The 20,694-nt window shown below is 60.0% G+C and overlaps 2 protein-coding genes across 3 annotated transcripts; one reads left to right on the top strand and one right to left on the bottom strand.

Moving 5' to 3' along the window:
• Positions 1 to 2,288: 2,288 nt before the first annotated feature.
• RNF126 (ring finger protein 126) lies at positions 2,289 to 10,755 on the top strand. The gene is made up of 9 exons (XM_081285361.1): positions 2,289 to 2,457; positions 7,325 to 7,383; positions 7,804 to 7,867; positions 8,357 to 8,601; positions 9,099 to 9,167; positions 9,236 to 9,305; positions 9,708 to 9,801; positions 9,899 to 10,014; positions 10,092 to 10,755. Exons 1-9 carry the CDS (start codon positions 2,383 to 2,385, stop codon positions 10,239 to 10,241), a joined length of 942 nt encoding a protein of 313 aa, XP_081141487.1. The 5' UTR covers positions 2,289 to 2,382; the 3' UTR covers positions 10,242 to 10,755.
• FGF22 (fibroblast growth factor 22) lies at positions 10,528 to 14,738 on the bottom strand. Of its 2 annotated transcripts, none has more exons than XM_081285362.1 (3): positions 14,476 to 14,738; positions 12,680 to 12,783; positions 10,528 to 12,608 (listed from the first exon to the last, which is right to left on the bottom strand). In XM_081285362.1, the coding sequence occupies exons 1-3, from the start codon at positions 14,687 to 14,689 to the stop codon at positions 12,414 to 12,416; spliced, it is 513 nt and encodes a 170-aa protein (XP_081141488.1). In that variant the 5' UTR covers positions 14,690 to 14,738; the 3' UTR covers positions 10,528 to 12,413. The 2 variants fall into 2 exon arrangements, with proteins under 2 accessions (XP_081141488.1, XP_081141489.1); XM_081285363.1 differs by having other exon boundaries at positions 10,528 to 12,585.
• Positions 14,739 to 20,694: the final 5,956 nt, after the last annotated feature.

The following is a 20,694-nucleotide window of genomic DNA, read 5'->3' as shown; positions in this document are numbered from 1 at the left end:
AACTACGGTCGGGTGTTCCGGCCCTGCGGGGACGGGGACACTGCGGAAGGACAGGAGACCTCTGCCCTGGGAATCCCCCGCGATCCCTCGGAGCCTGTCTCATCTGCAGCCAGGGAAGCCTAACCAGGAGGCTGGCTGGTTACCAGAGGGCACCTGCCGGCAGGAGCCTCCACTTCTCCAGGGTTGACTTGCCAGGAATTGGAGGCGGGGGCAGTTCCATACGTCTGGTGACCTGAGCTAGTGCTACCCCCTCATGTGTGCAGCGGGATCTTAGGGTCTCCACATGTTGGGGCCTTGGAGAGGATTCGATGCCCTGCAGGATGCACGATGGACCCTCAGTTTTCTAGCACTTGTGTTCCCATTGAGGCCCCAGGAAGCCGCCTGGGCCCCGCATGGGAGGCTCTCACTGATTCATTTCAGAATCTGTGGGGCCCCTCCTGTGTGATGGGGTGGGCCCTAAATGTTGGGAGATGTCCTTCCTACCCAGGAAGGAAGAGGGCTCTGCGCTGCAGAGGCCATGTGGTGGAGCTCCCAGGGAGCCCCTGAGAAGCTAGGAAAGGGAAGGGACCTGGGAAGGGCAGGCTGCACCAAGGCCGTTCTGACCACCCAACAGGGCCCCTGAGGACCAAGGAGGACCCTTCCAGGCAGGCTCTGCCATCTGCTCGGGGACCTCAAGCCACTTGCTCAATTGCAGCCAGTGGATGGTTGGTGGAAGCTGAATTGGGACCCACAGCCTGAAGGCCTCACCACTGTAGGGTGCCACATGGGCAGGGCCTCAGAAAACTCTGATTAATGTGTGCTGGTGTGAAATGACCCTGGAGCCGGGCAGGCCGGGCCTGGTTTGGAGCTTAAGACATCCCAGCCTTGGTCCTGGAGAGGTAGCTGGAGTCCCGGGAACGGTGCGCCCTCTGGTGGTCAGCGCAGGAATAGCTTGTAATTGCCTTTATAGGCGTGGTTAAGAGGGTTACCAGGAAATCCAATGCCCTCTTCAACCAACTCCTGTTCATTCCTCAAACCTGAGAAAAGGAGTGCTTCCTGGGGACAGTGCATTGGTTCCAGAAAACTACCCAGTTTCTCTGTCCCCCAGGAAGCACTCCTTTTCTCCCCATGCAGAGGAAGGGTCACCCTAAGATTCCAGCCTTATGGGGCTGGGAATGTTTGCATGCATCCAGCACACATAAGGTCTGGTATGCAGTAGGTGCTCAATGACTGTTTTGGTGCATGAATAGAGAAATAAACCCACCATTAGGCTGGCCTGCAGTGGATGATGGCATAGCTCTGCTGATTAATTTGAGACCCCTCCCAAATTAAGTTTCCTGCTCCTCTGTACCCAGAGGCACTGAGGCCTGGGCCCCAAGAGCATCGTGGGAACAGGACCTCAGCGTCTCCTGTCCCAGGGGTCACACTGAGGGATGGGCAATGGGTAGGCTTGGAGGGGTCCTCCTTCCATCCAGGAGTGTCCTTGGCTGCATTCATTCCACCAGTGTTAATGGATTCACAACTGGGTGCCAACCAAGCACAGCCTGGGTGCAGCTGGGAAGGAGACACAGAAGTCCTTCTGCTGGAGCAGGACCTCACAGTTCTCAGGTGGGAACAAGAGCTACTCTTGTTCTGGGCATCAGAAAACTGCAGAGAGAAGAGGCAGAAGTCCGGCCATAGCCTGAGGAATGGTGCACCTGGAGGAGAAGGGCAAATGGGAGAGAAGTACAGAGGGAGTCCAGTGTCTTCCCAGGTTAGGAGGAGGAATAGCAAGAGCAGGAGGAGGGAGAGAGTGGAGGAGGAGGCAAGGGGGAAGAAAGGGGAGGAGCAGGCGGAGGAAGAAGGAGGAGGAAGAGGAAAACAGGGGAAGAGTTAGAGGGGAGGAAGAGTAAGAACAGGGGGAAGGGGAGAATAGAGGAGGATCAGGAGGAAGGAGAAGAGTAGGAGGAGCTGAAGGAGGAAGAGCAGGAGGAAAGGGAGAAAAAGAGCAAGAGGAGAGGAGGAAAAGGAGCGAGTGGAGAAGAAAAGGCAGGAGGAGGTGGAAAAGGAGGAGGAGGGGTACCGCAGTGACCTGCCCCAGGGGAGACCCAGGTTGCCAAGGTGACTCGGCCCCACCCCACTCAGTCCCCGCCCCCTGACCGCCTCTGCAGCCTCCAGTCTGGCTCCTCCCCGCCGTCCGGAGTCAAATTTGACAGCCGTTCCTAGTTTGCCCCTCAGCGGCCACCGTCGCCCGCGCCTCCACCCGCCAAGCGCGCTTCCCGCGCCGCTGGTCCGCTCCACGCCGTGCGTGAGTGTGCGTGCCGTGCGTGAGCGTGCGCGGGCGCGTCGGCCGGCGAGGGAGCAGCAAACGGCCGGCGGCGGGCGCCGCGCGGGGGGCGGGCGGCGCGGAGGCGGCGGCGGGCCATGGCCGAGGCGTCGCCGCAGCCCGGACGGTACTTCTGCCACTGCTGCTCGGTGGAGATCGTGCCGCGCCTGCCGGTGAGGCCCGGGCGGGCGGGCCGGTACGCGCGAGCCTGGGCAGGCCGCGGCGGGCGGGGGGCCGGGCCCGGCGGGGAAACCGAGGCCCGGCGGCGCCGGCGCGGGTCCTCTCCGCGGAGGCTCGTGCGGTGCGGCTGAGCCCCGCTCCGGGGGCGGGGACGCGGCGGCTCGGCGGGCGGGCGACCCAGCCGCTGCCGAGAGCCCGGGCACCGGTCCGCAAGCGCGGCACTGCGGCGCAGCCCGAGACCCGGAGGCCGAGCGCCGCGGGGAGCCGCAGGCGGGGGCGCCTGGCCCCGGCTCGGGAGGATGCGGGCCCTGGGCGGCCGCCGTGGGGAGCCGGGCCCGGAGCGGCGCCGGGGGATGTTCGCCGAGCGCGTGGCCGGGCTGCGGGGGCGCGCCTCGCTGCGCTGGCCGCGTGGGCCCGGCCACTGGGACCCAGGCGCCGACCGGGTCCGGCAGCTGCCGATGGCAGGTGTTTGAGGCGAGGTCAGCCTCGGGCCGGGGCGCCGAGGGTCCCCGAGAGCGCCGCCCCGTCGCCCAAGGGGCCCGGCCTGGGTGCGCCCGGGGCGCTTCCTGCTCCTTCGGACCAGGGTGTCGGGTGGGCTCGGCGTCGCCCGGCCTTGGAGTCAGTAGGTGGGCAGGCCGTTCCTGCTTCAGTCCGCCCTCTCCCTGCCCAGGCTGGTGGGGAAAGTGGCCATTCTGCGTTTCGGGTGGGAAAACTGAAGCCTGCGGTGGCTCCCAGAGAAGTGGCATGTGGCCCTCCTCTTTTCGCCCTACGCACTCTCCAGCGACTCAGAGGGAGCCGGGTAGGGGGAGGTGCAGGGGGTTGAGGGGTCTCTGAGGGGAAGGGGCCTTGGGTGCCGAGGGTTGTGGAGCTGCCATAGCTACACCCTGCTTGTCTCCTACCTCCTGGGGGTGGTACTCCCTGACCAATGGGCCTTCGGAGTTCCCTGAGGGGAGGGACCCTGGAGGAGGGTCCCGGAGGTCCTGGAGCGGAGAGAGGCAGCGGGCTTCTGGAGGCCAGGGGCTTACCCTCTCCCTAGAAGGAGAGGGAGGTAAAGTCTGGGCACGGCACAGACCCGAGCTGAGAGTTGCCTCTCTTCCATCCCATCTTCCTGGAGTCTTGTTCCAGCTCTAGCTTTCACTGTCCCTGCCTTTCTGTTTGTGGCAGGCAGGACTGGCTTAGTGACAGTGCTGTCCCTTGTAGCTGCTGCGAGACCCAGGACAGATCCTGTCTTGGGGGATGGAGCCCGGGGCAGGGTGGGTGCAGTGTATGGAGCTGACCTGACCCAGCTGTATTCTTGGTCTGCCTTCCTGGGCTTCCTGGGGCCCACATGGTGTGGCTGCTTCCTGACTGTGGCTTTGGGCAAGGAGGACCCTGACCTCCTCTGACTGTCACCAGACCTGGTAAGGACATTCCTCTAGTCACAGCAATCCAATGTGGTCTTTTACCTTACAGGGTTTATAGACTGGCCCAGGGCCTGACAAACACTAAGTCAGACCTTGGCAAAATTTCATAAGAACCAGTAACAGTGGGGAGGAGGTGTGGGCTCGGGTGTGGTGACTGGTCTTGAGGATGCCTGCCTGTGGGCTGTGGTGGGACTCAATCAGTGGCCAGCTGGCTGTGGCAGAACTGCTGTGTACTGGGACTGGCATACCTGGTGCCCTGGGAGGGGTCTGTCAACCTGGGAAAGTCCCAGCCTGTCCCTGACACCCCAAAGAGGAGCTTGCCCACGTTGTAGTCAGTTCTGAGGTGTCTGCTGCGGCTCAGACTCTTGGCTGGTTGTTAGGAAATGTCTGCTTCCTGATGACAGGGATGGGCTGCTGTCATAAGGTTACCATCTCAAGCCCTGAGCTGCTGTGGTCCTTGAGCCTGCTCTAGGGGGCTTCTCTGAGTCAGGCTGAGGCCCCAACAGCTACACCACTTCTCAACATCCTGGCCTGTTCAGTGAATTGGAGTTAGGGGGCAAGGAGCATGTGTGCAGGTGGCCAGTACCTGGCCTGTCTCCCTGGTGGAGGGGACTGTGCAGACAGGTGGGCGGGTGCTCTTGTTGGCTCTGACTGAGAGGCAGTGCAGGGAGCATCTGGGCGTCAGGACTGCTCAGCTTAGGTGGAGCAGGAACCAGCCTGGCTAGCTGGAGGCCTCCAGGGCAGGTACACAGGCCCAGACTCCTCCCAGATTTGGTACAGGCAGGATGACACACAGGGCATGGATGTGGAGCACCCTGTGGGCAGGCACCTGCCCAGTGCTGGCCTCTCTGGCCTCCTCCCTCACAGCACCCTGTGGCCCGAGCCAGGGCAGACAGGTGTAAATGGAGGGACTTTCTTTAGTGAGAGTCCTTGGGTCTCTTTGTGCCACCTGGGGAGGGGAAGTGGTGTAGGCCTGACCACCTGGCATTCCCCAACCCCATTGACAAGCCTGCTGCCTCCTAGAGGTGTAAACTAGTGGGTGATGCAGCCTCTGAGATGGATGGGTGGACAAGGAAGGCCAGGGGTGAGCCAGGGGCAGTGGGGGCAGCTGTTATTGTCACTGACGGCTCTTCTTGGACTCTGGAAGTCTCTGGGAGCCTCTGTCCCCTTCTCTCCCCACCCCAGGTGTGCATCTGTTTTTGCCCGACATCCATTGGCCTATTGAGTGTGCCCTGCTGTGTGCTGTAAGCTGTGGTAGATTCCTGTTCCTCTTCACAGTGTCTGTCCAGTGTCCTGTGGTGGTTCTGTGGGGAGGGTAGTGGAAACTGCCTCCCAGCAGTATTCTGTAAGCCCAGCACCTGGTGGTGGGTGGAGCGTCGGGGATGCCCAGGGAGTCATGGCTGGGGTGGGTAGGACAACTGTAGGCTAAATTTTTCCTTTCAGGGTTCTGCCCACATCAGCACTCTTCTGTTTGTGCCCAGGAGGGCAACTTGACCTGGGGTCCTGGGCAGAGCCACCCCTGCAGTCCCAGGGCCTCCACACCCTGAGCCTTCTGTATAGTGGCACATGCAAGGTGCCTGTCGGTGGTAGATCAGCCAGAGAATCCTGGAAGGTGGAGTTAGGTGCCACTGGGCTTCAGTGCCTTTGGGGCCTGTGTGCAGTGGACACCATCCCACCAGGTGCCCTGAGTGCAGTTGCAGGTGTGCAAAAGCCCTCACAGCAGATCTGTGCTGAGTAGCAGCTTTGCTCTCCTGGTGTTCTTCTGGCCTGTACCAGGAGCCTCGTGTCCTTGGTGCAGGGTTCACACATGCTGTGAGACGGACATGATGCAGATGCGAGTCTTGGTGGCAGCTGCTAGGTCTAAGAAGAAAAGGACAGGAGGAGTGTCACATGCACCCCTGGGGCTATGGAGAGAGTTGGGCGTCCACATCTCCCCATGCACACCATGCTCAGCTGAGAAGTCTGCATTATTATTCTGCATGAAGAGTAGTGGTGTGGGCCGGGGTTATAACTCAGTGGTAGAGCGCTTGCCTAGCATGCGTGAGGCACTAGATTCGATTCTCAGCACTACATATAAATAGGCCCATCAACAGCTAAAAAATAATAGTAATAATACGTAAAAAGAGAAACAGAGTGGTGGGCTTCCTCAGAGACCCATAAAGGCATTCAGCACTGTGGCCCTCTCATCTCTTGGCTCAGTTTCCCCAGCTTCCCTGTGGTGCCTGGCTGAGGGCTCTCTGTGTGTGTATTGTACAAGCGTTACCTGAATGAAGGGATGTGGCATGGACACATGGTTGTACATATCTTCACTGGGCAGGATTGGTGCCTATCCCTCTCCCCACCTCCAGGGGAGGAGTAAGTGGGCACACAGCCAGGGTCCGTCATCCTGACAGAGGCTTGTGAGGAACAGAAGTGGCCAAGCAGCAGGGCTGGTGAGGGTGGCCCCTGCAGAATGTTGTCCAGATGGACACTTAGGGGGAGGCAGTTGTGGCAGAATGGACAGTGCAGGGCTAGGAGGGTGTCAGCACTGGGCACAAGCTGCCTCTGGCTGGGACCTTGGCTGCTCTGGACAAGGGGCAGCTGGCCAGTCTTGGCTAGGGCTGATGATACAGGTCATGGGGAGGAGCTTGGGTCAAGCCTGCAGAGGTGGCTTTGGGTCTGATAGGAAAGTGTGGCAGGCACAGTGTACAGCCACCGTGGCCTGGGGACCCTATGGGACATGTGCCCACAGGCTGCATGGCCCCAGTGACAAGTGATCCTTGGCCGAGAAGAGGAGGTTGCCTGATTTCCAGGGCTACGGTGTGGGCTGCAGTGACCTGAGAGAGCTCTGGGGCCGGCCAAGTCTGGGAGGTGTGGGAGCCACCAGGCCAACAGACTTGTCTTCCTGTTTGAACTGTAGGGCACCTCAGCTGACATGGGCCTGCCTGATCTGAGTGTGGCTGGGGTTTGTCACAGGGAGCCATGAGCCTGGTCTTGGGACTCAAGAGCCTGCCATCCCCAGAGTGGGTCCTTGGCTTCCCTTCCAGGACATCACAGCATCATCTATGCCCCCAGCGCAGCAGGCTGCCCACCTGGCTGCCAGTGCTGGGGTGCCACTATGGGTCTGTAGCTCCTGTGTCTGAGTGTGCCCCTCCCAGGAGGCCCCAGGACCTCTGTCATTGGGACGCCTGCTGAGTCTGGGTCACTCCGGGACAGGAGACCACCAGAAAAACCTGGGCCTGGCCTCCAGGAGCATCCAACAGGTGGCTTGGGTCATTGAGGCCATAGGGGGAGTCTTTCGCTGCAGCCAGCTATGTGGCCAGCAGGAACACACACCCCTGGGCCTCCTGTATCCCCCAGTCCTCCATGACCACAGGCCAGGAGTGGCTCTTGAGGACTGTAGCCTGCGCTTGCTCTAGCAAAGGGGGGTTTGCTGATGGAGGGCGTTCATGGTGACTCTTGCTCCTCTCTCCTGCAGGATTACATCTGCCCCAGGTGTGAGTCTGGTTTTATCGAGGAGCTTCCAGAAGAGACCAGGTAGCATAGCACAGCTCGTGGTGGTGTGCTGGGAGAGTGGGGGGGGGTCGCACACCTGCCAGGCCTGGGGTCCCTACTTTCAGGACACACGCCTCAAGGCAAAGGGACGATAGCCTCGTGGCACTTGGTCAGTGTATGTGTGCCCACCTCACCGCCTCCCTCACCTCATGGGGATGGCACCCACACAGACACCCACGTTCGCTGTGGTGGGGACAGAAGGCGGATTAACGCTGGAGCTGGTGTGAGCTGCTGACGGTGGTTGGGGTACTGTTGTCACTTGAGCACGTGGTGGAGTCCTGAGACGGGAGGTGCCAGTGCCTCTGGTGCTGTGTTCCTCTTTCCTGACTTGGAGGATGGCTGTGTGCCCTAAGGGATGGCAAGGGCTGCTGGCTTCTGCCGACAAGCACCTTCTCTCCCCAGGAATACAGAAAACGGTTCCGCTCCCTCCACGGCCCCCGCTGACCAGAGCCGGCAGCCGTTTGAGGTGAGTAGGAATTCCAGGTCCCTGGGGCTTCAGCCATTGTCATTCTGCCATTGGCCCACCCAGCTTGGCTCCTGGTCCCCTGCCTCTTGCATCCCTCATCTGCTTAGTCTCGTGTCCACATGTCACTGTCTGCCTGTGTCCCGCCTGCTGGGGTGAGTTCTAAGCAGGCTGGACCCTCCCTGGCTCATGGAGCCCCTATGCCTGGGATGGGCCCACCTGCAGGAGGTGCATGCCCCCCGGAGACAGGCCCCACAAGGGCTAGGTATGGGCAGTGAGTGGGTGCAGGGGCACGGGCCTGTCCTCCTCCTTGAGGACATGGAAAGGTGATGGCCTAGAGGCTGTGGGCAGGGTCCTTGGGCCGCCCAGGTGGATTTGACAGCCCCACTGTCGTACCTGCCTTTCATCTGCCTGTCTGTCCCAGGGCTCCTTGCCTCTGTGTGTGGGGCCCTGAGCAGACCACACAGGCTCAGGTCCTGCTTCCCTCTCCAGAACGTGGACCAGCACCTGTTCACGCTGCCCCAGGGCTACGGACAGTTTGCTTTTGGCATCTTTGACGACAGCTTTGAGATCCCCACGTTCCCTCCTGGGGCACAGGCCGATGACAGCAGGGACCCTGAGAGCCGGAGGGAGAGAGAACACCAGTCCCGGCACCGGTATGGCGCCCGGCAGCCCCGAGCCCGCCTCACCGCCAGGCGGGCCACCGGCCGGCACGAAGGCGTCCCCACGCTGGAAGGGTGAGGGGGCCTGGGGGTGGCCAGAGAGGGCCCCGCTCAGCGAGATGGGTTGTTCAGGCCCTTGGACGTAGGCACGTGTTCTGCTGAAGCCTGGGCTTCTTGCCAGGCTCCTGTGAAAGAAGGCCTGGCCTTGCAGTCCGGGGGGGTCCACGGTTTCAGGAGCAGGGCTGGCCTGGCCCTTCTGACAGCCCCTCCTCCCAGAAGCCTGGCTCTCCTCACCCCAGGGGAGTTGAGCCCCACACTGCACTTTGGAGGCAGGACCGTGCCAGGTTGGGGCTGCAGCTGGCCCCGGCTTGAGGAGTTGTGTTACAGCACGTCTGGGCTGCCCAGGCCACTGTGCAATGCGGATGGAACGGCTCGCTTCCCCGGACCTCAGCAGGAGGCTGTGCTGGGTTCTTTTCGTGTTTTTTTTCTCCACCTGAGCCCTGATGGGTCATCTCTGGGTGCTGGTACAGACCCGACTCCCATGGGTGTGTGACCTGCCCCCTCTCTTCCAGGATCATCCAGCAGTTGGTCAACGGCATCATCACTCCGGCCACCATCCCCAACTTGGGCCTGGGCCCCTGGTGAGTAGCAGGGGGTGGGGGGCACACCTGCCCACCCCTGGCCTCCTGACCTGGCCTCTCGCCCCCAGGGGCGTCCTGCACTCCAACCCAATGGACTACGCCTGGGGGGCCAACGGCCTGGATGCCATCATCACACAGGTACAGGGTGACTGCACCCAGCATTTGGGGGTTCATCCAGAGAAGGCAGGGCATGGTCTCCTCTTGCAGAGACCACCCTGGAGGTCCCTGTATCTCGCCTCTTGCCTGTTACGACCTGACATCCCGTGGACCAAGGTGCTAGATCTGCCCTGGGGGCCCGCTCTCTTTCTTTCTTGCCTGGGTACCACCCATACTATGAGTGGACTGGGACCCTGAGCAGCCAGTAGGTAGTCGAGGCAGCAGTGGGCACAGCCACCTCCCTGGCAGAACCCGGGGCCCAGCCAGCCCGGGACCACACCCTGATGCTCTTGTAGGTCCTCCAGCCTTGCCCCTTGGCCGGGGGTGCCTGCTCCCTGGGGTGCCTGGCCTTGGAGCTCCTGGCACTCACCTCTTGTCTTTCAGCTCCTCAACCAGTTTGAAAACACGGGCCCCCCTCCCGCAGACAAGGAGAAGATCCAGGCCCTGCCCACCGTCCCCGTCACCGAGGAGCACGTAGGTATGCTCTTCTTGGCCTTGGTGCCCAGGGCCTAGGTGCTCCTGCTGGGGTGGGGCCCACGGGGGCCTGGACCCACCTGGCCCTGCCTGTCCCACAGGCTCTGGGCTCGAGTGCCCCGTGTGCAAGGACGACTACGCGCTGGGCGAGAGTGTGCGGCAGCTGCCCTGCAACCACCTGTTCCACAACGGCTGCATCGTGCCCTGGCTGGAGCAGGTGAGCCCACCCGCTGCCCGCGCCCGCCCTGGGGGCGCCAGCCTCTAACTCCCCGCCTCACCTCTGTCCCCACAAAGCACGACAGCTGCCCTGTCTGCCGCAAGAGCCTCACCGGACAGAACACGGCCACCAACCCCCCGGGCCTGACTGGGGTGAGCTTCTCCTCCTCCTCCTCGTCCTCCTCGTCCTCCTCTCCCAGCAACGAGAACGCCACGAGCAACTCCTGAGCTGGTGCCAGCTCCAGCTCCCAGGCCTCTGCGCAGCTCCGGCAGGCCCCAGGCTGCGCGCCAGGCTCGGGGACCCGGCTCTCCAGGGGACCAGAGCTCAGCCAGCCCCAGCCACGCAGCCCTGGAGGGACATCCGTGCCCAGCTGCTCCCTGCATGGAGGGGTGTGGGCCACATGTCCCCTGCAGGGCACCAGCCTTCTGTCCCATCTCTAACCTCACCCTCCAAACGTTCAACGGTGGAAAGGTTTTTATGATTTTAAATTATTACTGCTTTGAAATAAATGGACGTTTTAGCTCTCGCGCGGCCACGCATGATCTGTGCAGCTGCTCCGCCAGGGCCGCGTGTGCCACCTGGACGGACCACGGGGCCTCGGACCGCACATCGAGCACCGGCCTCGGGACCACAAGGGTGACCAGCAGAACCAGGAACAAAACTGCTCTAACAGACGTTTTTTAAAGGGAAAAAATATGTGTATCTTGAAAGCTATTTAAAATACACCTACTTGAAAGAGGAGCCGGTGGCTCGGCGTTTTCCTTCGCGCCTGTGTGTCCAGAGGGCCTGAGCGGCTGGCAGGGCGAGGGTGCTGTCCTGTGGGGCCGTGCCTCCCCCGGGAGCCCAGGGGCTGCACGCCTCCTGACCACAGAGCAGGCCGTGGACATCGAGTGGAGTGGTCCAGAAAGGCCAAGTGGCATTCGGTGGCAGAACTGTGTAACTGGAACCAGTGCTCCAGGAAGTCAGGCAGGGCCTCTGTTCCAGCCCTCAGGTGTGCGTCCTCAGGACCATCCATGGCACTGGGCAGCCAGTATGGCCTGTATAGCAGCCTCTGCTGCCCAGGTGGTGGAGTGCCCTGGAGTCCCATGACCCCGAGGCCCCAGTACCAGGGATCGTGGACAGTCGAGGGCTTCGCCTGCCCCACGCCTGCTGGGTGCTTTCTGGGCTTCTGTGACTGGAAGGACACCACGGTGGCCTGACCTGGTGGATGCCGTGGCAGCGCGGAGAAGGGAGGCTGGCAGAAGCAGCCCACAGTCAACCCCTACCTGGGAGGCACGTGGGGCCTCGTGGGTGAGACGGAGCTCTGATCCTGGAGCACCCTGTGCTGGCAGCGGGTGCTGGCAGCCAGTGCAGACCCAGGCCACCATCTGCCCTGGTGGGGGGCAGCTCCACAGCTGGGCTCGCTCCTGGCAGAAATGGGAGCTTTGAGTTGCGCAGCCTGTGGGGACCCGAGGCTTAGCTTCTGAATGCTGTCGCCTCTGGTGGCCGAAGCTGCCACCTGTGTAGGCAGTTCCGGTCCCATGCCCAGCCAGGAGGAACACAGTGAGGACTGGCTGCTGGGTGTGCCGTCCCCAGGGCCCATCAGTGGAGGGTGAAGATCCAAAGCCCCTTGGCAGCCCCTACCCATCCCAAGAGGCAGGAGGCTGGGATGATGGCATCTGTGTGTGTCCTGCTGCTGTGACACACGACAGCATCTGATAGGCTGAGACGTTTATTGTCAAACAGTTCTGGGTGGCAGGCAATGTGGGCTGCCCGGGCTAAACCCAAGCGTGGCAGGACTAGATCCTCCTGAGGCCCAGGGGCCGTCCCCCTCCCCCTCCTCCAGCCCAGAGCCAGCCGTGCAGCCTTTTCCAGGGCCTCTGACTTTGGCCCTCCTGCCTCTTCTCAGGAGGACCCCTGGGTGGCCCCACTCGGCTCTCCTCCCCTGATCCCCCCCAGAGCCCCTTGCCCTGGGAAGTGCCATGTCCACAGGCCCTGGGGGTGAGGCCTGGACGTCTGGGCTGCTGTCCTGGCAGCATGGCTGCCTGGTGGTGGGGCGAACGTCCCACGCACACTGCGCTGGGCCCTGCAGGCCTGCCCCTCCTTGCTGCCCACAGCCGCCCCGTGCACCCCTCAGCCTTTGCCCTTGCCAGCTCCCATCCGGGCACTCCTCCTCAGCCTGGCCTGGGCGTGCCTTCATCCTGGATGTGCTCCTCCTCATGCTGGGCCGTGGACCCAGCTTGCCATCTGCCTCCCCCAGCCTGGGGGACCCAGTGAGGCCCCCCGGTAGGCACCCAGTTAGAGCTCAGGATGAGTGAGCCGAACGCCCTGCAGCCTGGCCCCTGCCACCTGTCTCAGGTGCCCTGGGGGCCCTCCTTCCTGCCCCAGCCTCCAGGTCTGTCAGCAGACCTCAAAGGGCTTCAGGAGACCAGGACGGGCAGGAAGTGGGTGGACAGGTGATGCCGCCTTGTGCGCATGCCTTGCCGGGGAACCCCCCGTGCGTCCAGTGCCAGGAACATGGGCCGGCCCCGGTGGCGCCAGCGGAGTGAGGCGTAGGTGTTGTAGCCGTTCTCCTCGATGCGCTCCAGGAACCTGCAGTCCACACGGCAGACCCGCTGAGGGCGGTGCGTGAGGCCAGCTGACGCTGCCCTCTGCCCACCCCGGCCCACCACCACCCGGTACTCACCGACCCATAGAGGTGGCCCTGACGGCTCATAGCCACGTAGAAGCCTGAATGCACAGCCTTGATGGCCACGGTGCCCACGTGGACAGAGCGGATCTCCACAACACCTGCACAGAGGGGCTGGTCAGGGCCACCACCAGCTTCCACTCCCACTAACCATCTCTCCACGTAGGCCCTGCCTCATCCTCCACTCATCTGCACCCCTACTGTGCGCCTGCCCAGGCAGGCTGCTCAGGAGCCGGGCATCCCTGTCCATGTCCTTCAGCTCAGGCACAAGGCTGGGAACCAGGCTCGGCTTGAGCCGCCCAGGACTCCTTGGGTCTGTATGTGCTTACAGCAGCTCGCGATCGGCAGCCCTTGGCCAACTGCTGAGGGCCAGAAGGGCAGCTAGGCCCCGTAGAGCCACAGAGGCCTGGCTCCCTCTCCGCAGGCGCACTTCCTGCCCTGTTCCAGGGAGCCCGCTGCTGCCCTGGCAGCCCTGGACGGAGGTGCTGCCTGTACTGACTCCCCAGAGGGGCCACCACAGCAGCCTGTCAGTGGGTCACTGGACAGGGCCTGCACCATGAGTGCAGCCCCGTCCAGTAGAGGCACAGCGAGGACCCTCACACTGTGCCTGGGCATGGCGCCAAGGGCCGACTCCAGGCACTGCCCTCCAGCTGTTGTTCTGGACATGGAGGCCAAAGCCTGTGAGGTGGCAGTACCACCTCCACTGCCACGCCACTCGCCCTCCAGGGCCAGGTGCACAGCCCATGTGCACGGTCAGCTCCTGGTCACCATCCAAGGCTCACCACCTTCCCAGAGAGGCCGCCAGACCCCTTCCTGACCCACATGGCCCGCTGTGAGGGCAGGGACCCACATGCCACAGTGCACTGCGGTGCCATCAGCAACCTCCAATTCAGTAAGAAGAGCCCGTTCACAGAGCCACCTGTCCTCCATCACCCCACCCCTGTCCAGATGGGGCAGAAGCTCAAGGGAAGCAGTGCCCACTCCAGGTCGCCTGGCAGAGCCAGCTCTCTCCGCCAGCCTGAGGCCACCCCGCCTGGCCATGCTACCATGGATGGACCTGCCTGGCCAGTCCCCTGTCATTGCCCTCCCCGCGTGCTGCCTCAGGGCCTTGGAGCCCCAGATGAAAGCCTCCGTGAAGGGCAGGGGTGATTATGTATCCTGATGTGGTGATTCAGGTGCCAGTGACCAGCTTGCCCCCTGCCCAGACCCGGCAGCTGTGTGAAGTGACCCCCGGTCTCCCAGTGCCCAGTCTCCTCTGTGCCCGGCCTCTCCTCCTGCCGTACATATTTCACACTTGCTGAGCAGGGCCCAGAGGCCACAGCCCAAAAGCAGAGACAGTGGGGCTTCCTGTCACTGTGAGCCTCAGCTCCACCTCCCCTGCTTGGTGGGACCCTCTGTAGCTCGTTTCCCTCTCTGTGCCTGGGTTCTTTCACCTGTCACACGGGGTGTCTGGGAAGACACAGGAGTCACATCAACATAGGTACTTAATGACTTCAGTGTCAGGAGCCCAGAGTTGAGTGTCCACCCCTGACCCAGCTGGACCACTGCAACCCTCCCTGCTGCCCATTTCCCTCCTGTACTCTGGCGACCCCCTCTCAGAACTATACCGTTCAGACCCTTGTCTGCAGGAAGCCAGAAGCCTTGAGTGCCCCACCCTCCCTCTTACCCAGTGGGTTGCACCCACCTTAGGGCAGAGGAAACAGGCCCGAGCTGGGGAATGACTTGGTCAGCACACCCTTTGTCAATACTGTGCCCCCGCCGCCCTCTCCGGCCGGCCGCCCCAGCGCACTTACTGTCCTGGCCGTGGCGCCAGCGGGTGCCCAGCACCCGGCCGCCGGGGTCCACGCGCAAGAAGAATTGGGTGGAGGAGAATAGGCGCCTCCAGCGCACGTCGCCTTCCAGGTGCGGGTAGCTGCGCGGCCTCCTGGGCGCGCTCGGAGTCCCCGCAGCACTGGGCGCACGCGCCAGCAGCAGCCAGGCCAGGCCAAGCCAGAGGCTGCGGCGCATGGCCCACTCCGCTCACCGCCGGCTCTAGTCTCCGGAGTCCGCGGCTCGACCTGGCTTCGCAGGGGGACGGGGGCGGGACTCGCGTTGGCCAATGGCAGTCGAGAGGCGGGGCCAATGTCTGCCTCTGGGCGGGCACAGCCCGGCAGTCAGCCAATGGGCGCCTGGGGGAGGGCAGGCCCCGCCCACGACTCGCGGCCTCGGGTGCCTGCGTTTATCTCCAGGGTGCGAGGCAGGTACAGAGACCGGAGCGACCAGAGACAGAGCTCAGGGAGAGACAGACAAGGAGAGACTAAGAAACAGCGACAGGGAGAGGCAGAGACAGGGAGGTGCGCGGGCAGAGACCGAGTCAGAGGGGCACCCCCAGGTGGACTCTTCTCTCCAGCTTCCGGAAAGGGGCAGCAGGGGCTTCTCTGTGGGATAGGGAGGGAGGGCTGCAGGTGGGCAGCAGCCCCAGGAGTTGGGACAAGCGGGCCAGTCCGTGGTCAGCCGAGAGGGCCGGATGACGCCCCAGATATTGTGGCGGCCCGTCTGAGGTGGCAGGAATGGGCGGCTGCTCACCCACGCGGGCTCCCGCTTGTGGCCACACCCGAGCCCCACGCAGGCCACCCCAGCTCGCCAGCCAGCACCCACCCTCATCAGCCCGCCCGCACCCGGGGCTCCGAGGTGCGCACAGTGGCTCCACAGGCTCAGAGCCAAGAGGTGCCCGGGACAGGCCCTCAGCTCAGCGACCTCCCCGAAGCCCTCAGGAGCACATGCCCAGATCCCAGTTCTGCCCACTGCTCCCAACACCCCTGGCTTTCCTCCTGACCCCAGGCGGCACCTTAAAATAGCTCTCAGGTGGAGACCTGTGAGCCGCCGCCCTCTGGGGAGCCCTCTGGACAGGAGACCGGTCTGGTGGCTCAGGGGTTCCCCCGACTCTTCCTGCCCTGGGCGGGTCCGCAGTGGGTGGGGCCAGCCGGGTCTCCAGCCCCAGGGTGGGTAGGGCCAGGTGCCTCCACGCTAGATGCAGCCTGGCCCTGCTCCCCACATTCAAATCCTGACACCAGACCTGCATGACCTGGGGTTGTCACCTCACCCCACCTGGCTCCCCTGAAAAATGGCCAGCAAGGGACATCTGAAAGAACCAGCAGGTGATTCCAATGGTGGCAGAGGATGCAGCACTCCATGCTGAATAAAGAAGCTTCCCTTTCCTCCCCAGGGCCCTGCCCCCACCAGGATGTCCTCCGGCCCCTCCAGAGGACCAGCGCTCACCTGGGAGGCCACTTCACCCAGGAGTCTGACTTATGTGGTTTAATAGCAGCTTGACTGAATGTATTCTGCATGCCATACAAATCGCCCACGTGAAGTGCACAATTCAGCATTAGTAGTAGCGCACTCGCAGTTGTGCAACCATACCCACTAATTCAAGAACATTCCACCACCCCACAGAGGAATCCAGTGCCCATCCACCTGGAGTCCCCCTCCTGTCTCTGGACTCTCCTGTCCTGGACATTTTCTGTTAGTGGAGTTACATACTGTGTGGCTTTGTTTTGTTTTGGTACCAGGGATTGAACCCAGAAGCACTTAACCACTGACCCACATTGCCAGTTCTTTTTTAAACTTTAATCAGAGACAGGGTCTTGCCTCAGCCTCCTAAGCCACTGCATGCCACTGCTCCCAGTTCCATTGTATGTTAGTTAGTTAGTTCGTTCGTTCGTTCCTTCCTTCCTTCCTTCCTTCCTTCCTTCCTTTCTTCCTTCCTTTCTCTCTCTCTCTCTTTCTTTCTTTCCAAGAGGAATACTGGGTATTGAACTCAGGGACACTCAACCACTGAGCCACATCCACAGCCCTGTTTTGTATTTTATTTAGAGACAGGATCTCACTGAATTGCTCAGTGCCTTGCCATTGCTGAGGCTGGCTTTGAACCCAAGATACTCCTGCCTCAGCCTCCTGGGCTGCTGGGATTGTAAGTGTGCCCAGCTCCATTGTGAATTTTTGAAAGTATTTTTTTTTTTAAAGAGAGTGAGACAGAGAGAGAGAATTTTTAATATTTATTTTTTAGTTCTCGGCGGACACAACATCTTTGTATCTTTGTCTGTATGTGGTGCTGAGGATCGAACCCTGGCCGCACGCATGTCAGGCGAGCGCGCTACCGCTTGAGCCACATCCCCAGCCCTCATTGTGAATTTTTGAAAGACTTTAAGCTTACAGAAAAGTTGTGAGATTAGTACAATTAATATGTGCAAACTGTACTTCTGAATTCCTCTGTTCTATATATTCCTTTTGCTCTCTATCAGCAGGAGAAGGTGAAAGACATCCTCATAAATTCACACTGTGGAACACTACACAGCCACACACACATAAAAAAAGTACACAGCAGGTGTCAATCTCAAACAATGCTGAGTTAAAGCAGCCAGATGTGCAGGAGCCCACCAATGTGGCCTTCCAGGACAGGCAGAACAGCAGGTGGTTTGAGGAATGAGTACAGGATACTGCCCCTTAGATTAGGAATGACAGGATACTGCACAAGAGGGCTTTGGGGCTGACCCTAACAGTATCCTGTCCTGTTACTGTCCTCCGGAACACCTGGTTTTCCGTTTGAGAAAACAGATGGACCTGTGGGCTGGATGTGTACACTGATCCTCAGGTGTGCATGCCTCACAAACACACGTGACTTGGCGGGCGATGCCGGGTCTTTGTCTTCCCCACGTGGACACCTCTGATGTGTCACAGAACACCCCACACTTGGCCCCATGCTGTGTTCCCTGTGTCACTGCATCTGTCTCCACTAGTCTTTGTGTCATTAGCATTTTTCTTGCTTAAATTTTTACAAGGAAGCTTGATACCATCAAGAAGTGGAAATCCATTGCCCTCTACAGACACCCTCACAATCAATCATAAAGAAACACCATGAGAGGAGCCCAGTGGGAGCCGTGTCACACACAGGTGGGCCCTGAGGGAGTTTCCTGAGCATGTTACCAGGAGCTCTGTGCAGGGACTGCTGGGACCCAGGAGCCTGCTCCCAGGGTCATGCTGCCTTGAGAGTCTGGTGTCCCATCCAATCAAAGAGGAATCTGAGGCATCAGGAAGGGAGAAAGAACTTGGAAACCTTGGGGCTGGGTGGGGGCTCCGCGGTAGAGCACTCACCTAGCACGTGCCAGGCCCTGGGTTCGATCCTCAGCGCCATATAAAGATAAAGTAAATAAAATAAAGGTGTTGTGTCTGACTATATTGAAAAAATAAAAATAAAATAAAATAAAAAAAGAACTTGGAAATCTTGTCTTCCACCCAGGTCCCTGGCTCTGCCAGACTGTAGGATGCAAGGTGTCCCTGGTCTAGGGGAGCAGGTCCTGCTGACTCAGCCACCCTGGGGCGTCAGGAAGGTGACCCCAGGAGTAGGCAGGGTCTGAGGTCACAGCCCTGAGCACCCTGGTGAGCCGGGATGGGTCAGGGAGGATGCTGCTGTCTGCAGAAAACATTCCCCACCCGTGGTGTCATTGTGGCCAGGCCTGCGTGGGCAGGGTGGCTGGAATGTGGCCTCCAGAGGCTGCCAGCCTCACGGGGCCGGCCCTTCCAGCCAGGGACAGCCTTGTCCCAGCTGTGGGGAAGCGAAGCTCCAGGCAGCAGGAGGGGCCTCTGGAGGCTGGCCTTGCTAGTGTCACCTCCTTCAGCCCTGGAGTCTCACCTTTTTCTTTGTTCTTTTTGGTGTCTTACTGGCCACACAGATTGAGCCTCCTCCAGGGCTGCCTTTAATGTCACTCTGCTCTGCTCCTCCCACCTCAGCAGGCTCCTGTCTCAGGGCCCTGTGGACAGCAGCCTGGAACCTGGTTTCCCTAGTCTTCACAGCTAGCGGGACCCTGTTGCTGGCTCCGCTCTCTGGGCCTCAGTTTCCCCAACTGGACAAAAGCTTTGGCCCTTCCTAGCCTGAGAGGATCACCTGGAGAGGCTGGGGCTGAACCCAGGCTCCACAAAGCATCTCTTTTAATCCATCCTTCCTGCTCCACTCTTTCCTGGACCTGGCATGCAGCCCAGGGGTGCCTCACCACTGAGTACATTCCCAGTCTGTGTTATTTTTTTTTTTTAAGAGAGAGTGAGAGAGGGTGGGGGGGGAGAGAGAGAGAGAGAGAGAGAGAGAGAGAGAGAGAGAGAGAGAGAGAGAATTTTTAATATTTATTTTTAGTTCTCGGCGGACACAACATCTTTGTTTGTATGTGGTGCTGAGGATCGAACCCGGGCCACACACATGCCAGGCGAGCATGCTACCGCTTGAGCCACATCCCTAGCCCCAGTCTGTGTTATTTTTATTTTGAGAAAGGGTCTAAGCTGTTTAGAGCCTCCCTAAGTTGCTCAGACTGGCCTTGAACTTGCAATTGTGAGAAATAGTGAGGAAGTTTTGTGGTCCATTTTCATAATATGGTATTTAGCCTTAATTGGGATGTAAGATCCACTTGTACTTATTTTAACTACAGCCCTTCCGTTTGTACTCTCCAATTTTCAAATTAGGCCATTGTGTAGATTGTAAACCCCAGTTCCTCCTATCAGGACCAGGGGGACTGCTCAGTTAGGGACACAGCAGGCAGCCTACCCACCCAGGTGCACTGGGTAGCACCCCCTTCTGGCAAAAGTGAAGTTTGCCTTGGCCACCTACTTCTGGGCTTGGTATTTCCAGCGCAATCCTCCTGCCTCAGCCTCCTAACTATGTGCCACCACACCCAGTCTGCTCCCGTCTTTGGGGGCTTGGGGACTAGTGGGTCAACTGAGGCTGGAGGGAATGGATGAGTTTGAAAATATCCAGGAGGGCTGGGGTTGTGGCTCAGGGGTAGAGCGCCTGTCTAGCATGCACGAGGCCCTGGGTTCAATCCTCAGCACATGAAAATAAATAAATAAAATAAAAGTGCTGTGTTCAACTACAACTAAAAATTAAATAAAGGAAATATCCAGGAAACACGATGCCCAAGCTGCCCCTCAGCTTTTCAACTGGGAGTCTGATAGATCTGGACTTTCCTTTCAATCTCCCTAATGTTCATGCTATGCGTCCTAGAGCCACCTGATCAGCCTCTGAGAACCTCAGCTTCCACAAAAAATAAACTGGGGATACTAATAATGGCGCCCCAAAGTCCTCACTGGATAAATGCAGATGGACAGGCATCTATAAATTGTAGAATACTGCCCTCATTATTTATTAAACATGCAAAAAAAGAAAAAAAAAAAGCCAGGGTGCGGTACGCAAGCTTGTGGTTCCACGGACTCTGGAGGATCACAAATCTGTGGGCAGTCTGGGCAATTTTAGATACCTGTTTTGGGGCTGAGGCTGTAGCTCAGTGGTAACGTGCTTGCCTCCTATGTGTGAGGCACTAGGTTCAATCCCCAGCACCACATAAAAATAAATAAAAAGATACGGTGTGCTCATCTACAACTAAATAAACGAGAGAGAGAGAGAGAGAGAGAGAGAGAGAGAGAGAGAGAGAGAGAGACAGGGGCCTGTCTTAAAATAAGAAATGGAAAGGGGTGGGGATGGGGATGTAGCTCAATGATGGAGAACTACTGGGTTCCATAGGCAGTACTGAAAAAAAAAATAAATATCCGGGCGGTGGTGCACGCCCTTAATCCCAGCGGCTGGGAGGCTGAGGCAGGAAGATCACCAGTTCAAAGCCAGCCTCAGCAATTGGCAAGGTGCTAAGCAACTCAGTGAGACCCTATCTCTAAATAAAATAAAAAACAGGGCTGGGGACGTGACTTAGTGGTGGAATGCCCCTGAGTTCAACCCCCGGTACCCGCCCCCGCCCCACCCCCCCAAAAAAAAAAAACTAATATAAAAAAACTCCGGGCTCCTTTCCCTCAAAGACCGCCTAAGACACGCGGGGCCACTGCCAGGACTGCTGGCCCCTCCCGGAGCGCAGCAGGAGATCCAATCAGAGGGCTTCTCTGGAGCAAGGATATCCAATCAGGAGGCTACTCTGGCGCATGCCCTCTTCTCTCCGACTCCGCTGCACCCTGGGACTTGTGGTTCCGGCTGCGCATTTCCG

This window comes from Spermophilus citellus (assembly GCF_964194105.1).
Source record: "Spermophilus citellus genome assembly, chromosome: 3".
Lineage (NCBI taxonomy): Eukaryota > Metazoa > Chordata > Mammalia > Rodentia > Sciuridae > Spermophilus > Spermophilus citellus.
This window is presented reverse-complemented; position numbering and strand designations above follow the sequence as displayed.

Coding starts and splice junctions, on each gene's coding strand:
- RNF126 (XM_081285361.1), top strand. CDS start 2,383: ATGGCCGAGGCGTCGCCGCAGCCCGGACGGTACTTCTGCCACTGCTGC. Junction 7,384..7,803: donor GAGCTTCCAGAAGAGACCAG/GTAGCATAGCAC, acceptor TTCTCTCCCCAG/GAATACAGAAAACGGTTCCG. Junction 8,602..9,098: donor GGCGTCCCCACGCTGGAAGG/GTGAGGGGGCCT, acceptor CCTCTCTTCCAG/GATCATCCAGCAGTTGGTCA.
- FGF22 (XM_081285362.1), bottom strand. CDS start 14,689: ATGCGCCGCAGCCTCTGGCTTGGCCTGGCCTGGCTGCTGCTGGCGCGT. Junction 12,784..14,475: donor CTGGCGCCACGGCCAGGACA/GTAAGTGCGCTG, acceptor CCCTCTGTGCAG/GTGTTGTGGAGATCCGCTCT. Junction 12,609..12,679: donor AGGGCCACCTCTATGGGTCG/GTGAGTACCGGG, acceptor CACCGCCCTCAG/CGGGTCTGCCGTGTGGACTG.